This window comes from Tursiops truncatus, chromosome 6 (assembly GCF_011762595.2).
Source record: "Tursiops truncatus isolate mTurTru1 chromosome 6, mTurTru1.mat.Y, whole genome shotgun sequence".
NCBI lineage: Eukaryota > Metazoa > Chordata > Mammalia > Artiodactyla > Delphinidae > Tursiops > Tursiops truncatus.
Genome location: NC_047039.1, coordinates 115,084,835 through 115,112,080, shown reverse-complemented (window position 1 = coordinate 115,112,080; position 27,246 = coordinate 115,084,835). Strand labels below are relative to the sequence as shown.

The following is a 27,246-nucleotide window of genomic DNA, read 5'->3' as shown; positions in this document are numbered from 1 at the left end:
AGTCGAGTCTGGAATGCCCAGGGATCTTAATAACCGTCAAGGCGGCCGCGAGGGTATGGTATCTGTTGGATTTGGACATAGGAGCCATTTTTAATCTTTTCCCCATTAGCGGTAAGGAACCTCGTTGTTTCCATCAGCGTCCCAAGGTCTTGGGCGGCCCCGAAGACATGCTGACGGTGTAAACATGGTGCTTTTGCCCTTGGCTGAAGCGCAAGCGAGCGAGAGCATATGGTTCAGCCTGTTGGGCCAAAGTAGCCAAAAAGTAAAGGCGTTGCCTTGGTGACTTCGGGGGGATGTAGCAGCACACCCAGCAGTGTTTACCGCTGCCGTCTTCAACAGGACGCCCAGCAGTGTTTACCGCTGCCGTCTTCAACAGGACGCCCAGCAGTGTTTACCGCTGCCGTCTTCCACAGGAACGCCAGTGAACCGCGGGGAATCCGCCCTGGTTAGAGGAGCCCCTGTAAAGCGGCATGGGGCATCAGCAGGTGGTCTGTCAGTGTGAGGCAGTCATGAGGTTGGCAGAGAGGGAGAGAGCGGAACAGCAGTGGCAAGGTTGCCACAGCGGGGAGAGCTGTGCGAGGAGCTGTTAGCAGGGTTTCATGGGAGGTGGGGTGACTAACTGGGAAGCGTTGAGTGTGTGAGAATTTGGGAGGGCTTCTACCGCGTGGGGTGCAAAGGTGGTGAAAACTCTTTCTCTGGTGATGATTCTTTCTCTGGTGGCCTTGACTGGAAGGGCAGTGGCAGGAGTGGCTCTGAGACCAGGGGGTATCCCCGTGCCACAAGTCCAGCTGTCGGCTGTAATACTCAATGGGTCAATGGCAGCCCCCATGTTTTGGGGCAAGTACTCCAAGGGCGTTCCCATCCTTCTCACATACAAAGAGGCAAAAGAGAAGCTGATAATTAGGATGTTAAGGGCAGATGGTCTTGTTAAGCTTTTCTTCAAGGTCTCAAAGGCTGTGGCATCTTGATCTTCCCAAATAATAGTGTCAGTTTTGATCTTTTTTAATAGGGCATATAGGGCCTTTCCTGATGGTGCAGTGGATAAGACTCCATGCTCCCAATGCAGGGGGCCCGGGTTCGATCCCTGGTCAGGGAACTAGATCCCACATGCATGCTGCAAGTAAGAGTTCACATGCCATAACTAAGGAGCCCGCCTGCCACAACTAAGACCCGGTGCAACCAAAAAAAAAAAAAAAAAAATAGAGCATATAGGGGCTGGGCCATAAGGGAGAAATTTGGAATCCAATTTCGACTGTAGCCAGCTAACCCAAGAAAAACCTCATAATTGGGGCTTAGTTTTAGATTTGGGGATGTTCAGGATGCCATAAAGAGTACACAAATCCAAGTGTCACCCTTGTTCCGAGATCATGTGCCCTAAATATTGATCCTGAGTTTGAGCAACTCAATTTTTCCTTGGAGACTTTATGTCCCTTTAAGGCCAAATGTCTTAACAGGTGGATGCTGTCTTCCTGTGAAGAGGTTTGAGGAAGCGAGCAGAGCAGCTTATCGTCTGTGTAATTGGCCCTTGAAGAACGCGGGTGTTTGGGGCATCCACCCCCGTACAGCTGAAAATCCACGTGTAACTTTACAGTCAGCCCTCTGCATCTACGTTTCTGTATCCATGGATTCAACCAACTGCAAGTTGCACAGTACAGTAGTACTGTAGTATTTATTGGGAAAAAAATGCATATAAATGGACCTGCTCAGTTCTAACCCATGTTGTTCAAAGGCCAACTGTATATTGTAGCAAAGTCAAGCCGGCAAAAAACTTTGTCATCCAAGTCAGCTTTCAAGATTTGTGGAAAGTAAGAGGGATTTTTGTAAAACCTGGGGCATTGCTGTCCAGGTATATTGTTATCCTTCCCAGGTGAAGGCAAAAAGGTACTGACTGGCTTTATCAACTGGAATGCTGAAGCGTGTGCTGCATGGATCACCCAGAGTGAAATTTTTGCTTTCAGTAGGAACGGATGCGAGTGGAGTATGGAGGTTAAGAACGACAGGGTGTCGAGGGGCAGCACGTTGATTACTGCCTGCAGGTCCTGGACAGGCCTCCATCCTCAGCCGTTGGGCTTTCTCACGGGCTATATTTAATAGTATTACAGAGACTAGCACAAGGGGTAGTGAGGCTCTGAGCCTTGGAATCCTCTTACGGGCTTTACACCTTGAAGGGCTTCTTTCCTCAGAGGGTATTGATTAGTTCTGGGGAGAGGTTTCGAGGGACCTATTTGAGTCTTAATGGGAAGAGCACTGTGGGTTTTGCCAGTATCAGTTGGAGAAGTTCTGCCCATAAGGAGGATGGTAGCTGACTCAGCAGGGACAAATGATCAGCGTCTCCCGAATCAGCTCCAGGACCGTCAGAGACAAAGCAAAGCCAAGCCAGTGAAGGATCACTGAACTCACCTGGTTGGCTATTTTGACTGTTACTGTGAAATTCTAGAATTATTTCCCCTTTTGGGAGAAAGAAATTCCAGCATATTTGCTGAGCTGTCTTGGCCCAATAAATGAATAGGGGCAGAGAGACTAAGGAGGGAAGTGTGGGTATCTCTCAGGGCCTAAGCAAAAAGGAGCAGGTTCAGGGACAGGACCCTGTTGAGGTTCATCAGAGACCCCCACTACTTGGATCACTTTCGTGCTCCGAGGCCGGGGCTGCTTTACCGCAGTTGAACTGAGAGTGAGGCTCTGGTGCCAAGAGATTGATTCTCAATCTGGAGAGTTGTTTTTCTGAGCTGATGAAGAGGGAGGGTTGGGAAGAACCCCTGTGGTTCCTCAGAGGCCCGTTGGTGGTGGTCAGGAGGGCGTTGGAAAGGCTGGTTAGAGGGCTGAAGGCACTTGAAGCACTTACACTTGTGACAATCTTTTTCCCAAAGTCCTGGCTTTTTGCGATAATAGCAGGAACTAGGAGGGTTGGGTTTTGTTTAGGGACCTTTATTTGCTGGAGTTGAAATTAATCTTTTTTTTTAATTAATCTTTTAAGTGACTCATCTAGGGTGTGAGTGAGCTGATTTGCCAAATTAACTAAATCTGGAGTGGACATAGCTTCCCATTCCATCCTGGTCCTTCTAACTAAGAGGAAAGATCTCCATTCAGCCCATTAATAAACAGAGTTGAAGGCTACCCTGATGGACTCAACATCTGAAGGAAGACCAGATTGTTTTTTTTAAACTATCTGAAGTTGATTGTAATAGTCATGAGCAGGTTCGTCCGACTTTTGTGTGCAAGCCTGAATTTTGCTCACAACCACAGGCTAAGGACAGGCTAAGGACAGGCTAAGGACAGGCTAAGGACAGGCTACTCTAATTGCTTGGGGGAGTCCTCCAGCAGGTGTTCTCACCTCTTGCCAAAAGTTGGGGGTTGTTTCTCTAAATCCCTTTCAGGATGTTCCCATCAGGCAAGTTTCATCCAATGTTTGGCTTGACCCCCATCCGCAAGCATATAGATCTGGGGAAACCAGGCTGGTATGTTTGGATAATGATGTTAAATTCTTCAGCAAACCTGTGGGGTTCCTCACTGACTTTAGGACACTCTTTTAGGGCTCTCAATTTGGCCTTAGTCTAGGGAACATGAACTTGGGTTTTGTTGGAATCTTCAGAAGACTTAAGTTTAAAGGGGCAGGTCCTGAACTAATGGTTACGGGGGGAAGGATGGGGGAGAAGGATAGATTGGGAGTTTGGGATTGACATGTACACACTGCTATATTTAAAATAGATAAACAACGAGGACCTACTGTATAGCACAGGGAACTCTGCTCAATGTTCTGAAATAAATGGGAAAAGAAATAGAAAATGAATAGATACGTATATATGTATAACTGAATCACTTTGCTGTACACCTGAAACTAACACAACATTGTTAATCAACTATGCTCCAATATAAAATAAAATTTTAAAGAATAAATAAAGAGGCAGATTCTAACAGGTTCAGAGGAGGAAGTTGGGAGAGGTTTAGGGAAGCACAGTGAGAGAATTGGAATGAGACAGCGGAGGGCAGAAGAAAAGAGGAAGATAGCGTGCGGGGGGGCGTGGGGGGTGCTGAGCACAGGGGCTGCTTTGTCCAGAGACAGGGGATGGGGGCCAGGGGGAGAGTCCTCAGAAGCCAGTTTTTCTTCAATTGTTTGTTTGCCTCAGTTAATTTAAAAATTGTATTTTGCTAAGTGGCAATTTCAGAATCTTGATAATGTTTGGAAGCCTCAAAATACCAAACAAAATAGGAATCCCGGGCTTCCCTGGTGGCGCAGGGGTTGAAAGTCCGCCTGCCGATGCAGGGGACACGGGTTCATGCCCCGGTCCGGGAGGATCCCACGTGCCGCGGAGCGGCTTGGCCCGTGAGCCATGGCTGCTGAGTGTGTGCTTCGCAACGGGAGAGGCCACAACAGTGAGAGGCCTGCGTACCGCGAAAAAAAAAAAAAAAAGGAATCCCATTTAGTTTTGAAATTTTTTAGAGCCACGGCTGTCCAATTCGTCTTTAAGAAAAGTAAGCTTGGAAAATTTAAAAGTTCCCCATAATGACCATCAGTGTTATAAACTACTTTGGGTTAAGTTGGTCCATTTAATTAGAAATGTGCATGAGAGGGAATTCTCTGGTAGTCCAGTGGTTAGGACTCTGTGCTCTCACTGCCAAGGGCCTGGGTTCAATCACTGGTCAGGGAACTAAAATCCCACAAGCCACACATGGTGCGGCCAAAAAAAACCCCCAAACCACAAACAGACAAAAAAAGAAATGTGCCTAAGGAAGGACCACAGTTTTTAAACATAAAACTGGTTGAAGGGGGTGGAGGGGGCACTGTCAAAACATTTAGATTGCTGGGATCCCTTTTCTTAGAGTTTTTTCTCTAGAGCAAAGGAAATAAATTTTTAAACAGCACAGTTCCTATAGGAATAACCCAGTTCCAAAGGAATTGGACCAAAGGCTTAGCAGTGCAGTTTCAGTAGGAACAGCCTTATTTCAAGAGACAGGCCAAACAGGTACTCTCAGAAAGGACAAAGCCTGTAAAGAAAGGATGAAGTCTTCCAAAAAAAGCAGATCTCAAATAAAGCCTGGAGAGCCTCAAAACACAAAAAGAGTGGGGTTTGAACCCTGGAGAAAACTTAACCCTCAAACTCCAGGCTCAGCAAGAAAGTAGTGAGCTCGATAGGCTCTGCAAGTCCACACCTGTTTGCTCACTGCCGTGGAGTTCTTAGGGGTCTTCTCTGGGTCCCTCTTCTGACACCAAGTAATGTTGACCTAAATCAATGAAACCATCAGTTATATTACCAGCACAAATGGTTTATTTGAGAACAGCAAAGAATTGCAATTCAAGGTACACAATCTGTGGTGTACCACAGGTAAGTTCGGAGAACAAAGGAGAGGAACTTTCTTTTATAGAGGAGAAGGAGGAGTTGGGAGGGGCTGTTCTAAACAAAGAGTCCTTTGGAGGAAACTGGGAGTTGGAAGTACAGTGACTTTTCATTGGCTGAGCTGTGCTGGTGAAGGAAAACTAAGAGAATTTGTAGGCAGCAGACCTGCTCTAAAGGGACAGTTAAGGGAGATTCTTCAGACAGAAATCAAATGATACCAGAAGGAAACTTGGAACACCAGGATTAAGGAAGAGCAACAGAAGTGATACATATCATAGACTATTCTCCTCTCAAGTTCTTTAAAATATGTTGGACAATGAAAGCAAAAGTTACAGCATTGTCTGGGGGGATTTCAATGTCAGTGTGATGTATAAGACAACTATAACGTGAAAGGTGGGGAGAAAAGAGACCAACGTGGTCTCCAACTGAAGTGGTAAACACTGATTACAAGCAGACTGTAGAAAGTGATGTATGTATTTTGAATTCCCTAGAAAAACCAGTAAAATATTATACAAAACAGATATAGTCAAAATCATAAGAGAAAAATTTTAATGGCATATGAAAAAAAATGTTCAAATAACACAAAAGAAGGCAGGAAAGGGGAAAGGAGGAATGAAGAAAAAAAACCACCAAAATAATAAAATGCTAGACCTAAATTCAAAGTACCATTTTGAATTGAATTGCCAAATACCAGTTGAATTACCAAATTCAAATTATCCATATTACACTAGGTGTAAATGGATTTCTCTCATAGCCTAGGAAAGTGCAAGGGTTTTAGGAACTGAGAACCAGAGACAGATGAAGACCAAATATATATTTCTCATTATAAATCACAATATCTAAATCTGTTTACAAGAAACTTACTTCAAATATAATGATAAAGTAGATTAAAGTAAAAGGATGAAAGATGATATACCATGCAAATACTAATCAAAAGAAGACAGGAGCGAGTGGTTTTGTTAATATCACACAACATAAACTTCAGAGCAAAGCGAATTACCGGGGATAAAGAGGGACATTGCATATTGAAAAAAGGGACAATTCTTCAAGAAGCCATAGCAATTCTAAAGGTAGGCACCTGAAAACAGAGCTTTAATAGAAAAAAGTTTTGAAGCAAAAATTGACAACTGAAAGTAGAAATAGACAAATCCACAATTACAGTTGGAGTCAGCAGTACTTCTCTCTCAGTAACAGATAAAACTAGTAGACAGAAGACCAGCAAGGATATAAAATAAGTGAACAATACTATCAACCAACTGGACATAATGATATTTACAGCACACTCCACACAACAGCAACAGAATGTATATTCTTCTCAAGTGCACATGGAACATTCACCAAAATAAAGCATAGCTTGATCTGAAAAAACAAACCTTAGCAAATTTAAGATCATCAAAAACATACAAAGCATGTTGTCTGACTATAATAGAATTAGAGTAGAAATCAATAAGAGAAAAATGTCAGGAAAATCTTTAATCACTTGGGAATTAAACACCACAATCCTAAATAATCCACGGATCAAAGAGGAAGTCTTAAGGGAAACTTAAAATATTTTGAACTGAATGAAATTAAAATACAGCATGTAAGAAACTTGAGAGATGCAGCTAAAGCAGTGCTTAGAGGGAAATTTATAGTACAAATGCTTACATTAGAAAAGAAGAAAGGTCTCAAGTCAATAATCTAAATTTCCATCTCAAGAAATTAGAAAATGATGAGCAATATAGACCCAAGTCATGCAGAAGAAGGAAAATAAATATAAGAGCAAAAATCAAAAGAATGTGGAAACCAAAAAACAATAGAAAAAAATTGTGAAAAAGCTGATTCTTTGGAATGATCAGTAAAATTGATAAACCTCTAGCGACACTGGCAAAAAAAAAAAAAAAAGTGCAGACACAAATTACCAGTATCAGGAACGAAAGAGGTCTGTCACTACAGACATCACAAAAGGATAGGAAAGGAATGCTCTGAATAACTCTGTTGACATAAATTCAATAGCTGGAGTGCCACGGACCAAGTCCTCAAAAGCCACAAGCTACCAAAACTCACTCAGCATGAACTAGATAGCCTGAATAGCCCTATTACTACTAAAGAAATTAAATCTATAGTTAAATATCTTCTGAAAAAGAAAGTCTCATAGTTTCACTGGCAAATTACACTAAACATTTAAAGAAGAAATACAAAGTCTACAAATCCCTTCCAGGAAATAAAAGGGGAAGGACAACTTCCCAACTCGTTTACCAGTCCAGCATCACCCCAGTACTGAAACCAGCACTGAAAAGAAAACAACAAACCCTTGTGAACATAGCTGCAAAAACCCTCAACAGATACAATTATTCTTATTCTCTGAAGTAGTTCTGTTCTATGAAGTCACTGCAAACTCCAAGTTAGCCAACACCGAACCACTGCTCCCCAGGGGAGATAGAGGCTCAGGTTCCTGAAAGCACAAAAGCACAAAAAACACGGCACGAAACAGACCGTGAAAAGGACGCTTGTTTACAGCAAGAGCTGAAACAAGAAGGCAGTGTCGCCTTGCTCAACCTCAGCTGAGGACGTGCACATCGAGTCATTCAAACTTTTTGCTGCTCTGTTCATGTCCACAGATGACCACGGAAGCGCTACAAGTATTGATTTGGGAATCACAAAACAATTTTGAGGTTAGTAAGCAAAACTGCAAATACAAAATCCACAAATAATGAGACCTGACTGTGTTAACAAACAAAATCCAGTGAAATATAAAGAAAACGATGCACCACAGCCAAGTGAAACTTATCCTGAGAATGCACGGCTGGTGCAGTATTTAGGAAAGTCAGTCAGTGTGTATCACCACACTGAGTGTCCAAAGAAGAAACGTCACCTGAACACGTTAAAGGATGAAGACACAGCACGTGACAAAATACAGCGCTCATTTGTGACGAAAACTCTAGCGAACCAGGGGGAACTTCCGCACCCTGACAAAGGGCATCGCATGGCACCTACAACTAACACCGTGCTTCGTGGTGGACGACGATTCAGCCTGGGAACAAGGCTGAGGTGTGCAGTCATCACCGTACTTCATGCACCCGGGGGTCTTTGCCAGGGCAGTAGGTGAGAAGGAAGAAGAGCCACACACGAGCGGAGGAGATGCCGCTGTCCTGTTTACAGACCACGCGACTGTCTGCGTCAGAAACTCCAGGGAATCTACAGACTCCTGGGGCTAATAGGTGGGCTTAGCACGGTGGTGGGTACAAGGTCAACCACAGAGACCAATTGCATCTACTCACCACCAATGAACAATTGAAAACTGAGTTTTTAAAAGTACCATAGCTCCCCACAAAAATGAAATACCTAGGTATAAATCTAACAAAACATGTACTGGGTCATGGTTCTGAACACTAGAAAAATGCTGACGAAAAGAATTTTAAGACCTAAACACTAACTAGAGAGAAGAGAAATTGTGTTCAGGGATTGGAAGCCTCAAAACTGTAAAGATATCAATTCTCCACAAACTGATTATATAACGCCAATAAAAGTTTCAGGAGAATTTTTTTGTACATAAAGAGGGGCTGACTATAAAATTTATATGGAAGGGCACAGGAACTAGAATAGCTAAAACAATTTTGAAAAAGAAGATTGAAGTTGGAGGACTCGTACTGCACAATATTAAGGGCTACTCTGTGGGGACTTCCTTGGCGGTGCAGTGGTTAGGAATCCGCCTGCCAATGTAGGAGACACGGGTTTGAGCCCTGGTCCGGGAAGATCCCACATGCCACAGAGCAACTAAGCCCGTGCACCACAACTACTGAGCCTGCGCTCTAGAGCCCGTGCTCGGCAACAAGAGAAGCCACCGCAAAGAGAAGCCCGCGCACCACAATGAAGAGTGGCCCCCGCTCGCCACAACTAGAGAAAGTCCGTGCGCAGCAATGAAGACCCAACACAGCCAAAAATGAATAAGTAAATAAATAAATTTATTTAAAAAACCCCACATCTTTAAAAAAAAAAAGACTTACTGTGTGGCTGCATAATCAAGACAGAATTGGGGACAGAATCCCAATAGAATGTCCAGAAATGAGCCCTCACAAACATGGCCCATCGTACAGAGGTGCAGAGGGTTCCACAGAGGAAGGATGGTCCTTTCTCTTTTTAAAATTTAATTATTTTTTTGACTGCATTGGGTCTTCATTGCTGCGTACAGGCTTTTCTCTAGTTGTGGTGAGCAGGGGCTACTCTTTGTTGCAGTGTGTGGGCTTCTCATTGCGGTGGCTTCTCTTGCTGTGGAGCATAGGCTCTAGGCGCGTGGGCTTCAGTAGCTGTGGCACGTGGGCTCAGTAGCTGTGGCTCGCGGACTTAGTTGCTCCGAGGCATGTGGGATCCTCCCGGACCAGGGCTCGAACCCGTGTCCCCTGCGTTGGCAGGCAGATTCTTAACCACTGGGCCACCAGGGAAGCCCCCATCCTTTTTTTTTTTTTAATTTTGTTGAAGTATAGTTGATTTACAATGTTGTGTTAATTTCTCCTGCACAGCAAAGTGACTCAGTTATTTATACACACACACACACACACATATATATTCTCTTTCATATTCTTTTCCATTATGGTTTATCACAGGATACTGAATAGAGTTCCTTGTGTTATGCAGTAGGACCTTGTTGTTTATCCATCTTGTATATAATAGTTTGCATCTGCTAACCCCAAACTCCCATTCCTTCCCTTCCCTACTCCCCCTTCCCCTTGGCAACCGCAAGTCTGTTCTCTATGTCTGTGAGTCAGTTTCTGTTTCATAGATAGGTTGGTTTGTACTATATTTTAGATTCCACATGTTAGTGATATCATACGGTATTTGTCTTTCTCTTTCTGACTTACTTCGCTCAGTATGATAATCTCTGGGTCCATCCATGTTGCTGCCAAGGGCATTATTTCCTTCTTTTTTGATGGCCGAGTCATAGTCCATTGTATATATGTACCACATCTTCCTGAGAAAGGATGGTCTTTTCAACACCCAGTGCCGGTGCCTTGGCCGTCCACATGCAGAGGAGGTGGACTTGACCAAGCCACACATCTTACAAAGAATAATTCAAAATGGTTCATAGATCAAGTTACATCATGAAACTAAGAGACTTGAGGAGAAAGAATTCTTCATGACCAGGGGTTAGGCAAAAAGTTCTTAGTAACAACACAAAAAGACCATCCACAGAAAACCACACGGATAAATTTGGCTTCATCAAGAATTTTAAAATTTGCTCTGTGAAATACACTGTTCAGATAAGATACGGACTGAGAGAAAATACTTGCAAACCTCATCCAGGAGGAGGGGCTGCACCTAGAATATATAAAGAATTCTCCAAACTCAGCAGGAATAAGTCAAACAATCCAACCAAAAGATGTGCCACGTGACCAGAGAGGACACACGAGTGCAAAAAGCGCGTGGGGAGGCTCTCGGCATCCTCAGCCCTTGGTGCAAACTGAAGCCACAGTGAGGCTGGACCGGCATCGGCCAGACCGGCTGAAATGGAAAGTTGTGACGCGGACGCTGGAAGGACGCAGAGAGACCGGCTGTCTCACGCTAGAGAACGCCTGCGCAGTTTTGCATCGAGTTAAACCCAGCAGTCTGTCTCCGGGGTGGGAGCGAAAGCACAGGTCCGGCGAAGCCTCGTGCATGAATGTCCACGGCAGCTTTTCACAGTCGGAGAGCGGGAACCCCGATGCCTCCAGCACCGGGGGTTCAGCAAACGGTTCATCAGAGCAGCCGGTCTCCACGTGGGCATGGGGGAGATGCTGGGCCTCAGGTCTCAAGCTGAGGCGAAGAAGCCAGGCTCAATTCATCTCTGAGACCCCCTCCCGAGGACAAAACCTCAGCGAGGAGAGCCAGTGGGGTGGGGGGGCCGGGGCTGGGCTGGGCGGATCTGGTTGCGGTGGCCGGGGTCACACAAATAGATCTGTGTGCGCAAAAAGGGGCAATTTCACCGCACGCCTGCAAACCACCAAACCACTCGACTGGGGCTGACTCTCGCCCTCCTCATGGGACCACAGCTGGTCCTGACTCCGGGCCTTTGCTCTGGCCGAGCCCTCGGCCTTGGGCCCTTTCCAGTCACCTGACTCCGCTGACCTGCCCCTCGCCTGAGCACTGGCACCGTCCTCCCACTGGGGAAGGGCGGGGTCGGAGGGCAAAGTCTGAGCAGCCTCGGAGGGGACCACCCTGGCCGGGGGTGGTGACCCCAGGTGGGGGCAGGCAGCAGCGGCTCGTCACCTGCCTGACAGCGGACCCGGGCTCAGGGGAGCGGTGACCAGGGTCGGGTGGCGGGCAGAGGCGGGACGGCACCTGGCAGGTGCCTGAGAGGCGACAGACGGGCCAGCTTCCACGCTGCTGCCACTGCTTACCCACCAGCCCAGGTGAGGGGCCGTCTTGGTCTGGGGGTGCTGACCGGTCCTGAGGGCGTGCTCTGTGTGGAGTCTACCCAGCCTCTCTGCCCACCCACTGGGGGCTCAGGCTGGGGGCTCAGGGTGCTACACGCCCTGGAGGGGGGTGTGAGGGGGGTACCGGTGTCCCTGGCCCTGCCTGTAACTGGTCTGTCTCTGTGAGTGGCCTGTGGCCAGCGTGCTTTTGGGGACACAGGCTGGGTCCCGTCCGGCCTGGCCTGGCGGCGGCTCGAGCAGATCACCCGTCCTCTCTGAGCCTCGCTCTTCCCTCCTTAAAATGGGATCATGACGCAGACGGGCCGCCTGGAGCCCAGGGCCCTGCATTCGCCCTGAGAGGCGGACGCCCCCTGGGAACAGCCGCATTCCTGCGGGGATACTGATGCCGCACAAAGTCCATGAGCCTCAAAGCTCTGCAGACCTCAGACCATTTCCTTTGGACAGTGGTGGCAACTGGCCCGAGGCCCCTGGTGACCTCGTGTGCGTGGGTCTCCGCTCAGGGACGTTTGGGGGCTGGAGAGGGCCCTGCAGAGGCCTCAGCCACTGAGCTGGTGCCGTGGCCCCGTGCAAACCACATTCCTGGGTCAGCCTGGGCCGGCTGCGAGGGATCGTCATGGGGCCAAGTGAAAAGGTTCAGATCCGAGAAGCCCGAGGTTGGGTTTTTAAACAGAAACCAGATGAATCTGTTCAGAACCCCTCAGCCTTCAGGTCCTTCAGTAGAGAAACCGTGCTTCCCGGGACCCGCTGACCTGCTTGGCAACAATTAGACATCCAGGCAGTCGGTCAGCTGTCCCCACCGAGTTCAGGCCTGACCCCAGGACTCTTAGAAAACTGTCCTGGGAGAGGCCTGGGGTGAGGGCTGCAGGGAGGAGCCAGGTAGGTGGGAGAGGTGGGGCCCTGGGTTCCCGGAGTTCACTGTGGATCTGGGGCTCCTTATCCTGCGGGGGACGGGAGGGGAGCTGGGGTCCTGGGAGGGTGCGGGCAGTGGGGCTGGCAGATCACACGGGGGTGGCTCTGCTGGGCCCCGGCGTGGCACTAGAAAGGGGGTCTCCGGGACCTCCTCATTGCTGTGTGTTGCAGCCTAGCCTGTCGCCAGACAGGGCGTCCCGGTGCCCGGCCCCTGCCGGCCCCTGTGACGCTGTGACACCATGCGTAGCCTGGCTCTCCGGCGTGGTCTTTAGTCCTGCCCATCGACCCAGCCGGGGTGGGCTGTCTGAGCCCCGGGGAGGACCGAGGGGCTCTCCAGGGCAGCGGCATCTGCAGGCAGCAGAGTCTGGGTGCTCACTGCTGCCAACCCCACAGGTGCCAGTCCCACCCCCATGGGGCTGACATGGAAGGAACGGGCCTTCACAGCCCTGCTGGGGGCTGCAGCGGTCTCAGGCCTCACCACGCTCATTCTCTTCCTGGTGGAGGCCACCAACGTCCTCCTGCCTGCAGACACCAAGGTGTGCCCCCAGACCCCACCCAGGGGAGGCTGGGCTGGGCCGTGACGGCCCCTACGCCCTCCTGACCCTGGTGTCACTCCCAGTTCGGGATCGTGTTCGACGCTGGGTCCTCCCACACATCACTCTTTGTGTATCAGTGGCTGGCAAACAAGGAGAATGACACAGGTGTGGTCAGCCAGGCCCTGGCCTGCCGGGCGAAAGGTCAGTGGGCAGTTCCGTCGGCGGTGGACGGGTGCTGGGAGCTGCCAGCCGCTGCCCGGCTGGGGTTCCCAGCTGGGTGGAGGTTTGGGAAGTGCCACAGGCTGGAGCTGGGCAGTAGCAAATCAGCCTAAAGAAAAGGGGCTCAGAGAGGTTCAGTGAGTTGCCCCAGGGTGCCCAGCCGGTCAGTGGGAGCCGGGCCAGGGCTCTGGATCTGTCCTGCCTGAGCCCGCAGAGACCCGAAACAAACCCTTCCAGCTCCTGGGGCTCCAGACGTGGCATCCCTCCAACCTCTCCCTCGGACTTCACGTGGCCTCTCCCGTGTGTCTCAAATCTCCCTCTTCTGTCTCTTGTGAGGAGGCCAGTCGGTTTCAGGGCCCACCTGGGGAATCCAGGGTGATCTCATCTTAAGATCCCTAACTTAAGGACATCTGCAAAGACCCTTTTTCCAGATACGGTCCCGTCTGCAGGCTCCGAGGGTCATGATGCATCTTCGGGGGCTGCTTTTCAGCTCAGCTTCCTTCGGGGCCTGGAGCCTTGTCCTGTGGTGGTGTGTTTCAGGGCCTGGCATCTCTTCCTACGCCTCTGACCCTGCACAGGCTGGCGAGAGCCTGCAGGGCTGCCTGGAGGAGGCGCTGGCACTGATCCCAAAGGCCAAGCGTCAGCAAACGCCCATGTTCCTGGGGGCCACAGGCGGCATGAGGCTGCTCAGGTGTGGGGGCTGGCGCGGGCCCGCACGCGTCCCTGGGGTGCAGCGTGAGAGCTGTGGTCCTGCTCAGGCGGGATGGGGGAGGGGTGGCTTCTGCCAGCTCCAGCGGCCTGTCCTCTCCGCGCAGCCAGAAGAACAGCTCTCAGGCGGAGGACGTCTTCGCAGCGGTCAGCCAGGCCCTGAGCCGGTCTCCTGTGGCCTTCTGGGGCGCTGAGCTCCTGGCTGGGCAGGACGAAGGGGCCTTAGGTTGGGTCACCATCAACTACGTCCTGGGCCTGCTGGTGCAGGTGCCACAGACGGCCCCAGGGCGGGAGGGGCGCCCGGGGGGGGTCATCGTGGCCGGCCCCCGGGTGGGAGGGGCACTCGGGGGGGTCATCGCGGCCCCAGGACTCAGTGCCCCCTGTCTGTGGTCAGTACTCCTTCTCCGGAGAATGGATCCAGCCTCTGGAGGGGACGTTGGTGGGCGCCCTGGACATGGGTGGGGCCTCCACCCAGATCACCTTTGTGCCTGGGGGCCCCATCCTGGACACCACCGCCCAGGCCACCTTCCGCCTCTATGGCACAGAACACAGCGTCTACACCCACAGCTACCTCTGCTTCGGGCGCGACCAGATGCTGAACCGGCTCCTGGCCGGGCTGGTGCAGGTGGGCTGCTCTGCGGGAGGGGGGCGGGGCACCCTGCCAGGCGGGTGCTCAGAGGTGCCCCCACCCTCCCCGCAGAGCAGCCCGAGCCTCCTGGTGCGTCACCCCTGCTACCACAGCGGCTACCGGGGCACGCTGGCCCTGGCCCCCCTGTACGGGTCGCCCTGCGTCCAGGCCGCAGCCCCCCGAGACCTCGGCCAGAACCTCACTGTGGAGGGGACGGGGAACCCCGGGGCCTGTGTCGCCGCCATCCGGGGTCTCTTCAACTTCTCCAGCTGCGACGGCCGAGGAGACTGCGCCTTCGACAGCGTCTACCAGCCCCCCGTGCGGGGACAGTTCTACGTGAGCCCCTGCGGCCTGCCCTCGGGGCCAAGCTTCCCCTCGGGGCCCCAGGGCCCGACCCCAGGGGGCCCTTGGGGAGCCTGGGACCCCAGGTGGGGTGGGGCGGGGTGGGGCGGGGCGGAACCTGGCTCATCCTGGGCCCCCGCCTTGCGCCCTGCCGGGCACTTCACCCCCTCCCCCAGGCCTTCTCCAACTTCTACCACACCTTCCACTTCCTGAACCTCACCTCCAGGCCGCCGCTGGCCACGGCCAATGCCACCATCTGGGAGTTCTGCCAGAGGCCCTGGAAGCTGGTGGGTGGATGCGGGCCGCCCGCCCCTCACCTGGGCCCCAGCTCCCTGGGCTGCAGACCCCACCGAGCGGGGACCCCGTCCCAGGCAGTGTGGCCGGGGGGCTGGGGGGCTCCAGGCAGGAGACTCAGGGGCACGCCTCCGAGGGGCGCCAGCCTTGGGGGCCCAGGAGGTGAGGCCTCATGGGGCTCCTGGCCTCCCGGGCCCCCAGGTGGAGGCGAGCTCGCCCGGGCAGGACGGCCAGCTGCGCGACTACTGTGCCTCGGGCCTGTACATCCTCACACTCCTGCTCGAGGGCTACGGGTTCAGCCAGGAGACCTGGGGCGGCATCGAGTTCCGCGAGCAGGTGACGGCTCAGGGCGAGAGGGGGTTGGGGCTTCGGGCCGCTGCCTGCAGCCTGACCGGCCGTGTGGCCCGCAGGCCGGTGGCACCGACATCGGCTGGACGCTGGGCTACATGCTGAACCTGACCAGCCTGATCCCAGCCGAGGCGCCCGCCCAGTGGCGGGCACAGAGCTATGGCGTCTGGGTGGCCGGAGTCGTCTTTTTGGTGCTGACCCTCACGGCCATTCTCGGGGCCACTGTGGTGCAGCTCTGGCTCCGGGACTAGGCTGGCTGCCACCTGGTGCTGGAAGGCAGAGGCCTGAGCTGGCCGGAGCCTTCCTGAGCCCCGACCCCCAAGGCTCGCCCTGTGGGCTCTGGCCCCGTGGTCACATGGCCCCCTTTTGCCATTGGGGTCATTCTGGCCACAGAGGCTGTACCGTGGCCCCGACCATGGCCTTCAGGTGCCGGCGCCCCAGCAGGTTTCCCATGTTGCACGAGGGCTGGGCCATCGCGACCCCTGCAGCCCTCAGGGCTGTGTGACTGCAGACCTACGGGTTCAGGGCCAGGCCAAGCCTGGAGGTAGGGGTGACTGCTGGAGGTAGAGGGGGCCGGCTCTTTGGGAGGGGCCGGCAGCGGGCCCTGGCCTCTCCAGGAGCTGACAGAGCCAGTGTTCAGGCTCTGTGGGCTTTTCCCGGAGTGGCCACCCCACACCCTCGGAAGCCTCAGTCAGGTCCCCTCAGTGGCCAAGCCCAGAAGACGGACCACACCTTGGGGGGAAGATCGCCTTTATTAAACCCTCCTTGCCACAGACTCCTTAGCGCCAAGCTCCTCATGTGCGCCGGCCGGCCGGGACCACGAAGCACTTGGGGAAAATCCCGACGCGGCCGTCACAGTGGCCCTCCAGCCACGCCTGGTCCACTGCAGGGGGCGTCAGGGCATCACCACATCCGCTCGCAGACACCGCGTCTGCCCCGGGGCCCCGGCAGGGCGATGGGGGGCGGGGGCAGTGCCAGCTCTACCTTCGCACAAGACGTCCACCGTGTCTCCGGGCTGCAGGGCCAGGTCCTCGGGCCCCTGGGCAGAGTAGCCGTGCCGGGCCACCACCTGGTAGAGGACAGGCCGGCCGCCCACTCCCTGCGGCAGCGGGGAGGGCTGTAGGGTAAGCTCGGCACGGAGAGAAGGGCTGGACATCCCCGCCCCAGGCCGCCTCCCGCCCCGGCTCACCTGGCACCGTAGCCGCAGCTCCCCAGAGCCGGCAGCCGCGCCCCGCCAGGCCCTCTGCAGTGCCTCCTCCCCGGTGAGGGGCACCCAGCCCCTGCTGTCACTAGGGTCTCGGTAACTGCAAAGAGATGCCTCAGAGTGGGCAGCGCGGGCAGGGGCTTTAGGGAGGGTGCTGACCTCTGACCTCAAAAGCCTCTCCCAGGGCCGGGACTAATAGGTGCCCAGCTTGGAGCCCTCCCACCCGGCTTTCCAGCTCACCTGAGCTGCCCACTCTGGGCCTGGAGAGGGAGGGCCTGGCTCATCAGGGCCCGCAGGCTGGACAGGTCAGCTCCTCTCGGGGCCCTCAGGGCCAGGGTGAAGGTGCACTGCACTGTGAAGGTCACCAAGGACTCGGGGCCCCCTGCAGCCACACCCTGGGTCCAAGGCCCCAGATCTGTGTGCCCAGGACTGCCAGGGTGGGCTTCAGGCCAGGGGGCAGGGCAGGGACCGGGAGGGTGGGAGGGGCTGGGGCTCTGGACTCGTGAGGCTTCTTTAGCTGGGGTCCCTAGAGGCATTCGGAGGATGGGGTCTGGCCTTGGAGCCCCTCATCCCTTATGAGAGCCAGTGCCTCTTACCCCAGCGCCTGCAGGATCCTCAGAGGAGCCAGGGCCCAGCCCCCCAGCCACCAGCAGCCCTGCGGAGCGGGGAGGAGTCAGGGACTCCGGTGGCTACCGACCCCCAGAGTAGAACGTGTCGGAGTAGAGGAGATGCTGACACCACCGGGAGCCCCAAGCCCACCAGCTTCCTCCCTGGAGGACAAAGAGGCTGCTCCCAGCCCCGCCCAGATACCTGCCTGGGGCTCCCTCCACAAAGTGCCCTCCCACTACCAGCTGCTCAGGGCGCCTCACCTGGAGGGACCCACTGGCCAACTTGCTCCACGTGAGGCTTCTGCAAGGGAAGCCGCAGGCTGGGGCTCTGCCGGGCCGGGGTGGGGTTGAGGCCGGGGTGGGGCCCTGAGGGTGGAGGTAGCTTTCCCTGGGCCTGGAGCTCGTCAGGGGCGGTGCCCAGACACTGTCCAAGCAGAGCCAGTGGTGAGGGGCATGGCCTGCAAGACAGCCTGGCCAGGCAGGAGGCCACAAATCTAACGGCGTTGGAGGTGAATCCGGGGCATGAACCAGGTCCCTATAGGCCTGGAGACTACAGACAGGCCACCTTGCACTGTGGGCACCAATCCGTCTTCCCCTGGCCCACCAGGAGGCGGCAGCTCCAGCTGGGGTTCCCGGTGACCCTGGGGGCTGGGGACCGAAGCCAGGGACCCGCTGGACTTCACCCTTGTTGGGACCCTAAGCAGTGGGTGTGCTGAGGGGCGGCAGAAACCCCAGAGGGCCCCAGTCCTGGCCACACCGACCAGCTGACTCAGATGCTGATTTCAGGTGGGATCTGAAAGTTGGACTAAGTTTGTAAACGGAGTGTTTAGATTCTTATCAGACTTGTCAGCTGTTTAAATAATTAGGAAGCTGTTGCCCACCGTCAGGAGGGTCAAGTGCTCGAACGCCCAGTATGTGAACTCAGGGCCACGGGGTTTCGTCAAGCCCAGCTGTGATGGATGGCTTTCAAGGGCACCAACTGTCCACCGAGTTAGCTGGACATCAGTGAAAGAGGAAGTGAAGTGACCGTCTCGTTTTAAACTGAGTCCTTTGATAAACTGAATGTGAAATGTAACCACCTTCTCCGTGCTCCCGGCACACCTGCCCAGGAGAACCCTGTGCCCCTCCCTTCCTCGGCCTCTCCCAGTGCCTGGGGCATCTCGGGGAGTCCCATGTCCAAAAAGGAAGGCCGGGGGCCCCAGCTGAGGGGTGGGAGCCTCATGGCTATGACGCACGGGCTGCAGGCCTCTGCCGGGCCCAGGGTGGCGAGCAGACACCCAGGCTCCTGTCTGTGCACACGTGAGCAGCAGTGTGTCCCTGACCTATGGCGTCCGGTCACTGTGGCTGGCTCCCGCCAAGGCCCTGGCCTGCCTGAGGAAGCCAAATCTCTATCCCCCAGCCGGTGATGAGGCCACCTGCCCTGCCCTGAGACCCTTGCAGGGCCCAGCTGTGGCTGGTCCCGAAGCTCAGCCTGGGGCGGGGGTCCTCCAAATACTACGGCCCCTGCCTGCCCTGCCCGGGCTCACCCACCTGCTCATCATTGGTGACCAGTGTGCCGTGGTCAGCCCGCCCAGCCTGGCCAGAGCTGACCTCCATCTCCGCATCAAGGGGCGTCCTGGGGCCACAGCGGGTACCAGGTCTGGAGGGGCCTGTGTCACGGGCCCTGGAGGGAAGGGGGAGGGGTCCTCGTTCTCAGGCCTCACCCAGCCAGCACAGAGGTCGAGGTCCTCCATGAAAGGTGGGCCTAGGAGAGCCCTGAGCTGGAAACAAACAGCACCCCAGTCGGACCACCACCTGTGAGGCTGCATCTGGCGGGGCCGGCAGGGCTGCTCCCGTCGGCCTGCAGCCCAGCCTGCACCCCACCCCGGTGCCTCTGGTGCCCACCGCCAGGCCTGAGCAGAGCTTCAGTGAGGGGCAGGCAGGCTCTTTCCCCAGGAGCAGAACAGGCTCAGGACAAACGGGGGCACAGGGAGGGCTGAGCAAGGCGGGACCCCTCGCCCTGCACCGGGGCTCCAGCCGGTCCAGAAAGGGGACACAGCCACCTGGCCCCTGGCCCGGAGTGGCCACACTGGGCCTGCAAAGGGGCTCTGCCGACAGGGGAAGAAGAGTGGGGGGCCACGGCCCCTTCCTACCGTTCGGCAGCCCCAGGCCTGGCTTCACCATGTGCGTAGAGACCCTGTGGGCACACAGTGACCCCCCTCCTCAGGATGCAGACCCCACGGAGCGTCGGGGGCTGGGGGGCAAGGCTGCACAGTTTTCACTGGCTCTCTCCCGGGATGGGACGCCCCCCACGTTTAGATCAGAAAGACGTTGAGAAGCCCGCGGGGAGGGTTTAAGGCATCCTTAAGAGTAATGGTCTGGAAGGCCCCACCTGCAAAACGTCAGAGGAGAAGTCAGGTGGCCGGAAGGCTGCCCACCCACCTGTGGCTGCTGAGGCCGGGCGTCCTCGTGCGGGCCGTCAGGGATGGCGGAGGCCACCACCTGCGGAGGGACAGCAAGGGGCCGGCCGAGTCAGGGGTGCCCAGCCCTCGCTGCCCATTCTGAACCCCGAAGTCTCCCATCTGCCCAGGGGATGCTGCCCAAGCCTGGCCCAAAGACGTTGGACCACGTGGTGGGGGCAGGGAGGTGGGAAAAATATGTTCGAAGAAGGAAAACATCTGTGCTGATCATTTTAACTTATTTTTCGTACAACCTTTAAAATATTCTTGTTTCTTAGAAGCAGTCATCTCCTGTGATAACAGGACTCCAAGTTGATGGATTAATGCAGCTCAGAGCCCCCTCCTCCACGCAGCCCTCCGGCAAAGACGCACGACACCTAGCCCTCGGGTGACCGGGGGGGTGTCAGGCCTGGCTGAGGGCCACCAGCTGGAAAGCAGAGTGCATCTTCCTTTGTGCACAGGGAACCTCCTTTCCCGCCTTTGGGGCGAGCTGCTCCCCATCATCCTGTGACTTTGCTGCCCTGCCCTGACCCAGGGTGGGCAGAGGTGGCCCAGGCCAGCCTGCCTCGGGCCTCCCCAGGGTCTTGCTCTCTGAGGCAGAGATGCAGGGAGGACACAGAAACACAAAACCCAGGAGATGCTGAGGCCAGAAGAGCGAGTCGAAGGCGGAGGTAGGCAGGTTCGGCACCACCTTGGGGGTCCTCAGCAGCTTCTGGTGGGCTTCACCGCCAGGTTCCAAGACCCAGATCTGTGAGCCCCATTTGGAAACACTGCTGCCTGCCCCAGGAGCCTTGTGTCCTCTGTCCACCCACCAAGGCCTTGATGACCCTGTGAACTCAGCCTGCGGGTGTCCCTGTGAACTCAGCCTGGAAGCTCGGGACACGGTGTGAGCTCAGCAGGGGCCTGGCTGCCCGCCGCTCTGCGGCCTGCTGGGTGCTGCTGGCCCCTGAGCCCCTGGGGCCTGAGAAGCGAGAAGCTACCCCTCCCTTACCTTGGCCTTGCCCAAGAAATCCACGGGCTCCAGGTGCTCCAGGTGCCGCCTGTGCGGCCGGAAGACCTCACCCCTGGGGACCTGCCGAGGCTGCAGGGGGGCCTGTTTCTGGAGGGGGGTCCAGACAATGCAGACCTGAGCACTGGGCCAGGCCTGAGGCTGCAGGAGCCTCAAAGCAGAAGGGACGGCTTGGCCCTGTCACCTACTTCCCATAGCCCATGGGGAGTCCAGCCCACACCTGGGCACATAGGCTGCCTCCCTCCAGAAGTTTCTTCAGCTCATATAGTCAGTCTTGGGGGCCGGACAGATGTGAGCCCCAAACTGCAGGCTATGGGCTGGGCAAGCTACCTGAGTCAGCTTAGGAGTCTGGCTCTGCTCACCTGCCCCCCACCTTCCCCCTCACCTGCCCTCACCTTCCCCCCACTTGCCACTCACCTGCCCCTTCACCTCCCCTCACCTGCCCCCACCTTCCCCCTTACCTCCCCTCACCTGCCCCCTCACCTCCCCTCACCTGCCTACCTGCCCCCCACCTGCCCCTCACCTGCCCCCTCACCTGCCCCCCGCCTGCCCCCTCACCTCCCCTCATCTGCCCCCCACCTGCCCCTTCACCTCCCCTCACCTGCCCCTCCCCTGCCCCCCACCTGCCCCTCACCTGCCCCCTCACCTCCCCTCACCTGCCCCCTCACCTCTCACCTGCCCCCACCTGCTCCCTCACCTCTCACCTGCCCCCCACCTGCCCCCTCACCTCTCACCTGCCCCCCACCTGCCCCCTCACCTCTCCTCACCTCCCCTCACCTGCCCCCTCACCTGCCCCTCACCTGCCTCCCACCTGCCCCTCACCTGCCCCCTCACCTCCCCCCACCTCCCCTCACCTGCCCCCTCACCTCCCCTCACCTTTCCCCTCACCTCCCCTCACCTTCCCTCTCACCTGCCCCCTCACCTCCCCTCACCAGCCCTCACCTGCCCCCACCTTCCCCCTCACCTTCCCCCTCACCTGCCCTCACCTGCCCCCTCACCTGCCCCTCACCTGCCCCCTCACCTACCTCCCACCTGCCCCTCACCTGCCCCCTCACCTGCCCCTCACCTGCACTTGGCCCAGGGCGATGTCCAGGTCATCGCGGGCCCCTTCCGGCCCCTTGGAGATGGCTTCCTCTAGGCTGTGGGTGGCCTCCGCCCAGAGCCCCAGCTGGCTCTGCACTGCAGCCACGCTGAAGAGCACCTGAGAGTGAGGCGGGGGTGACGGCAGGCCCAGGACGCCCCCCAGCCCCACCCCCACCAGCTCTGCCCCCAGCCCCACCGCCTGGTCCCACACCTGGCTCTGCCCCGGGGCCGGCTCTGCCCCGCAGGCCTCATTCCCCAGACCCCCAGGCGGAGCGGATCAGCCCTCCCTGCTTCTCTGCTCTGAATGTCAGGCGGACCTCCCATCTCTGGACGCAGCCTCTCGGCCTTCGCAGCCCCATCCTGCATTTGGCCTGACCCCCTCCTCCCCGTGCTGCCCTGCTTACTGAGCCCCCAGGAGTCTGGGGTGCTGTCTGAGGAAGGCCTCTCTCCGCCCGCCCCTCCCCCCGTGTGGAAGGACGCTTTGGGCTGGATGTGCGAAGCAGCAGCAAGTGGCCACGCTCCCCGGAGCCGAGGGCGGAGGGTGCGGACCGCTCACCCGCGGCAGTCTCTGTCCCGCTCCCAGAGCTGCTGTCACATGGCCTGCTGGGGTCACGGCCGGCCGACTCCCACAGCCCGCCTTGCACACAGTGCCCTGGGCCGGGGCCACCCCGGCGGGACGTCCCCCGCGGCTGGCTTACTGGGACACAGCTGGTTCCCAGGGGCTCCGAGGCAGCACGTTTCTGGGAGCGCATGGGCGCTCCTCCTAAGCCGCTCCATCAGTGCCCACCCCGCCCCAGGAGGCCAGGAACGGCGCCAAGCGAGAACCCCAGGGCGGGGATGCCAGGGGCCCACAGTCAGGCCTGCTTCGGCCCAGCCCCCGCCCAGCCTGTCACCTCTCGTTGACCTCTGACTCTCCCCTGCACCCCCCGGTGGGATTTGGGGGCCCCTCTGGCCAGAGGGAGCACCTGAGTCAACACGGCCCCAGCTGTGACAGTGACAAGACAGCGGGACCCGGAGGATGGGGTCTTCAGGACGAGCGGCCTGGAAGGACCACCTGGGCCGCCTGCCCACAGACAGCACCCCCAGTGCCCAGCCGCGTCCCGCTCCCCGCACGCCCACCTCCCAGGCCTGCAGCTTGAACCGCAGGCCCAGCTGGGTGTAGTCGATGGCGGCGTTGCCCCTCAGCTGTGCCAGGGTCCGCTGGAAGTCGGACAGGGCCTCCCGGAACCTGTGGGCGGCAGGGGAGCCTGGCGTGGAGGCCCTCAGCTGCCAGAGGGCAGGGGGCGGAGCTTCGCCCAGCCCCACGCTGCCCCAGCTCCTGCTGCAGTGGTGGAGGCCCCGGTGGTCACCCAGGTCTCAACACAGGGGGTCCACACACAGACGGGCTGAGCAGCACGTGGGGCTCCAGCTCTGTCCTCTGGGCGCCTCGCTCCCCTGCCCGTACCCCAGACCCTCTCCCAAACCTCGGTGTACAGAGTGCCCTGGGCGTGTCCTGCCTGCTTCTCGGGCCCCACCCCACGGGCCTCCCCATGCAGAGCCCCGCTGGAAGCTCCCCAGCCCCCACCAGAATCCCCATCGCCCCCAGGAAGGCTCCTTGGTCGATGAGAAGAGGAGGTCTCCCCCAGAGCCCACCTGCCCCCAAGGGGACCTTCTGTGGGGGCTGGGCCTGTCCTGCAGCCCGGATCTCTTCTCTGGGAAGGGCCGGGCGCCGAGGGCCGGGTGGCTAGGGAGGACCCCCATCACTTCCATGTCCTGGGACGCACCACTCCTCCAGCCCTGCCCTCGGTTTCCACGTGGGCAGAACGGGTATAATCGCGCTGTCCCGGCTACAGCAGGGATGTAGGAGCAAAGGAGGGGAAGCCGGCGCAAGCACTCTGTGGTCCCCTGAACCCCGTGAAGAGCCATGGGTCAAGGTGTGGCCCTACGCTGCTTCTGCCACCGCACGACCACAGCATCCCGTTCCTGGCCTCCCCTGGGGCCGCCCAGGAGGGGTGAGTAAGAGGAGATGACCCGTGGGCAGAGAGGAACACAGGAAAGGGCTCTGCAGAGCCAAAGGGCCATCAGAGAAATAACAGGGCACTTCTGTGCTCACCTCCCCAGCTGGAAGTTGGCCACTCCTCGCTGGAAGAAGCCGACAGCCATGCAGGCATCCTTGGTCACTGCCTGGTCAAATGCCTGGGGACAAAAATGCCCATGGAACACCCAGGTCTGTAACCCCGTCACTCCTGTGTCACAGATGCGGTCCAGGCGGATGCCCAGCAATGGATCAAGGAATCGTGTTGGCCCCCATCATGGCCACCTGCAGGAGAAGGTCTCCCGCGCCCACCCAGGGGGCCTCTGGGTCTGAGGCTGGGCGCACGCGTCACGGCCACAACCCAAAGCCGCCTGGGCTCCCAAGGTGCCCTGCGATGCACTCAGGGGCAGTTCGGTGGCAGCACAAACCAACCTGTTTACCATGAGGACAAGGAAACACTTCATCGCGTTAATAATAGTTACCTTTGGGGGGGGGGAGTTATGCAAGGTTTTTGTCTTTTTTAAATCCTAGTTTTGGTAGTTTGTACAAATTGACGCACTTCTCATCTATTAGAATCAGAAAGAGCAAAAACGCTGAAGTCTTAACATGTGTGTAAAACACAGCTCTTCCTGAAACTAGACTCAGAGATGACATCATCTGTTCCTAAGGAGGACAGCAGCCACCAGTTAAACACAAGCAAGAGGGGGGCATACAGCAGCTATCAAGTTAAATCCAGGCAACTGGATCGGTGTCATGGCCAAGTGGGGGGCTTGTTGAAGTGAGTTTGACCCGAGGTTGAGGGTCCGCACACAGTACTGACGTGGCCACTCAGCTCTAGGGAAACCCGTCTGTTGTCCTGCCACACAGAGCAGCGAAATCGAAGCTTCCGTAGGGCAACAGATTGCATTCCCAGCTACACCCTTCTCACCCTGTCCAGGTCCTCGGAGACAACCAGTTTTATTAATTGTAGCCGTTCCATCTGCTTTTTAAAAAATTTCCAAAAAACATGCCTCTGCTACTCCGTCTGCGGTTAGGGTGGAGGCGAATTTAACACTCACACCCCTCTGCGCAGAACTTCTGTCCCCTCCCTCTGGTTAAATCACGGTTTAGAGGAAGTGGTGACTGGATTGGCCTCACACTGCTGATTCCATGGTGTCCAGTGATCGCACCCCCCTTGTTGGATAACATTTTAACACTGACATTGCTGCTGAGATAACTGTAGATTCATACACAGATGTGAAGAATGACAGGGTAGGTCCCTTGAACACGTTTTCGGCAGCTGTCACTGATGGCCTGAACAACGTGGGAGCCCGGCTCTTCCCGAGGGGGATTCGGTGTGCTGCTGGCTTTCTGTTGTCACCCGTGAAGCGCGCACCACCGTAATAAACCTGGGGGCTTGAAGGGCGGAGAGTGGCCTTGCCGGCCCCTCGGCGGAGGCACGTGTGTGTGCGCCCATGTGTACCCCAGCTCTTGGTTCTGCTTTGGGGAGTGGGTGGGAGACAGGTGAGCGCTCAGATCTGGGGTTTGGGCAGCAACCAGAAGCCTTACCTCCTGGCCATCACCACAGGTGTCTGCAGAAGGCCCAGCCCAAACCCTACACCCTGGGTGCCCCTTCCCAGCCCCATCCAGCTTCGAGCCCGTTTGCGGGTATGTTAGCACCTCGGCCAAGAGCACCTGAGCCAGTGTTCATCCCGGCCGTTCCCCAAAACTGCAGAGCCTGGCACATGGTCACCACACAGTGGAGGCAGTGCCAGAGCCCTGCACCCCCATCCCGGCCCAGACTCAGCTCCGCTGGGGTCCCCTGCCCACACAGGCCTCCCCTGCTTAGGTGTTCACGGAGGCGGACCTGGGGAGACATCCTCAGGTGGCCATCAGGGAGGAAGGGCAGGGGTCCTGGGCTCACCCCTGCAGCTGGGACTCTATCCCACCCCTCATCGATCCTCCCAGGGCCAGAGGGCAGCGTCCCCCAGGGGTGGGGTCTCTGCGACCAACCCTGGGGGCGCAGGCTGTCGGGCCCCTGGCTCACCCGCAGCGCGGCTTCCGGGTCCCCGGCTAGCAGGTGCACGCAGCCCACGTTGAAGCTCATCCTGGCGGGCGGCTCCGGGACGCTCGAGAAGAGGCGCAGGGCGTAGTCCCAGTCCCCACGCGCCACGGCCTGCGCGCCCCGGTGCCAGTCGCGCACCAGGTCCCCGAGCGAGGGCATGGCGACGTGAACACCAGCCCGGCCCCACGGCGGAAGTCGGAGATTCCTGGCCGGAGCGCGGCGGGCGCGGCCGGCGGCGTTGGGGGTCCCGTCACGGGTCCGGTGGGGTGGCTGGGGGCCGAGGACCGCGGAGCAGGGGCCCCGGGATCCGGAGACCGGCGTGGGGCTGCGGGGGCCCGCTGAGGAGGACGGGAGGGTCGGGGACCGACACGGGCGCCAGGTACTCGGTGAGGGGCGGGGCGGGCCGGGGAGCGCCAGGTGGGCCAGGCCTCCTGAGGCCCACGGCGCCCCCTGGCGGCAGAGCGGCCCCACCCCGTCAGCCCCGCCCCCGGACTGACCACGCCCCCAAACGGCGGCCTGGAGGCTCTCCCAAGCCGGCCCCGCCCCACCGGCCTGACCAAGACCCTAGCCTGCCTCCCGGCTCCTCCCCAGCCCCAGCCCCTCCGGACTAACCGCGCCCCCAAACAGAGGCCCGGCTCCTCCCCCCGAGTCAACCCCGCCCCTCTGGACTTCCGCCTGGAGGTCCTCCTGCTCGCGCTTCCCGGCCCGCCGCGCACAGCTCGCCAGGCCTCGTCGGCCTTGGTGCGCTGGGGAAAGCCGTCCGGGCCCGCTGCTGACGCCGTGGCCGCGGCCGGGCCAAGGTTCCGGGAGGACCCCGCTGACTCAGGTAAGCGACCCCGGGGCGCGGGCCGAGCGTGCGAGGGGCGGGGGCTGTGGAGCACGTCCTGGGCCGTGCACTGGCCACAATTGGTGCCCCTGGGGCCTCCCGCGCCCGCGGCCGGTGCTGGGCATGGGCACAGCTGGGAGGGCTCCGGGGGTGGGTCACCCTGGCTGGGCATAGCCAGTCTAGGACCCTGGGTCGGAGCCGGAGGGTAGGCCCGAGGCTCACGTGAGGAAGCAAGTCGTGGTCCTCCCCAGCGACCCTCTGGGGACGTCCGTCAGGGCGTCCTTCCGCCCAGGGAGACCCTTCCACTCTCCGTC

General features: G+C 57.4%; 3 protein-coding genes across 43 annotated transcripts in view; 2 read left to right on the top strand and 1 right to left on the bottom strand.

Moving 5' to 3' along the window:
• NSMF (NMDA receptor synaptonuclear signaling and neuronal migration factor) overlaps positions 1-16,218 on the top strand; it is a 32,093-nt gene extending 15,875 nt beyond the window's left edge. For 9 of the 31 annotated variants that reach the window (XM_073806876.1, XM_073806875.1, XM_073806899.1 and 6 more), the window contains 5 exons: positions 13,025-13,167; positions 13,251-13,368; positions 13,927-14,077; positions 14,202-15,694; positions 15,769-16,218. In XM_073806876.1, coding sequence (XP_073662977.1) covers positions 13,025-13,167; positions 13,251-13,368; positions 13,927-14,077; positions 14,202-15,694; positions 15,769-16,211 — 2,348 coding nt within the window. In that variant the 3' untranslated portion in view covers positions 16,212-16,218. Of the gene's footprint in view, positions 1-13,024; positions 13,168-13,250; positions 13,369-13,926; positions 14,078-14,201; positions 15,695-15,768 lie in introns of those variants that run through there. The other 22 variants (XM_073806897.1, XM_073806891.1, XM_073806885.1 and 19 more) reach the window with 22 other exon arrangements.
• Positions 16,219-16,450: 232 nt separating this feature from the next.
• NOXA1 (NADPH oxidase activator 1) lies at positions 16,451-26,513 on the bottom strand. Of its 3 annotated transcripts, XM_033859202.2 has the most exons (13): positions 26,089-26,513; positions 24,141-24,223; positions 23,168-23,276; positions 22,032-22,166; positions 20,948-21,055; positions 19,890-19,999; positions 19,651-19,694; positions 19,049-19,181; positions 17,780-17,942; positions 17,151-17,305; positions 16,896-17,024; positions 16,691-16,805; positions 16,451-16,589 (listed from the first exon to the last, which is right to left on the bottom strand). In XM_033859202.2, the coding sequence occupies exons 1-13, from the start codon at positions 26,263-26,265 to the stop codon at positions 16,461-16,463; spliced, it is 1,590 nt and encodes a 529-aa protein (XP_033715093.1). In that variant the 5' UTR covers positions 26,266-26,513; the 3' UTR covers positions 16,451-16,460. The 3 variants fall into 3 exon arrangements, with proteins under 3 accessions (XP_033715093.1, XP_033715092.1, XP_033715094.1); XM_033859201.2 differs by lacking the exon at positions 19,651-19,694 and having other exon boundaries at positions 19,049-19,278; positions 19,940-19,999; XM_033859203.2 differs by lacking the exon at positions 19,651-19,694 and having other exon boundaries at positions 16,896-17,010; positions 19,049-19,278; positions 19,940-19,999; positions 26,089-26,512.
• Positions 26,514-26,788: 275 nt separating this feature from the next.
• Positions 26,789-27,246, top strand: part of EXD3 (exonuclease 3'-5' domain containing 3) — a 76,405-nt gene continuing 75,947 nt past the window's right edge. For 6 of the 9 annotated variants that reach the window (XM_073806919.1, XM_033859191.2, XM_033859195.2 and 3 more), the window contains exon 1: positions 26,790-26,932. The gene's annotated coding sequence lies outside the window, so the exon portion shown is untranslated. Of the gene's footprint in view, positions 26,933-27,246 lie in introns of all 9 variants that reach the window. The other 3 variants (XM_073806910.1, XM_073806909.1, XM_033859192.2) reach the window with 2 other exon arrangements.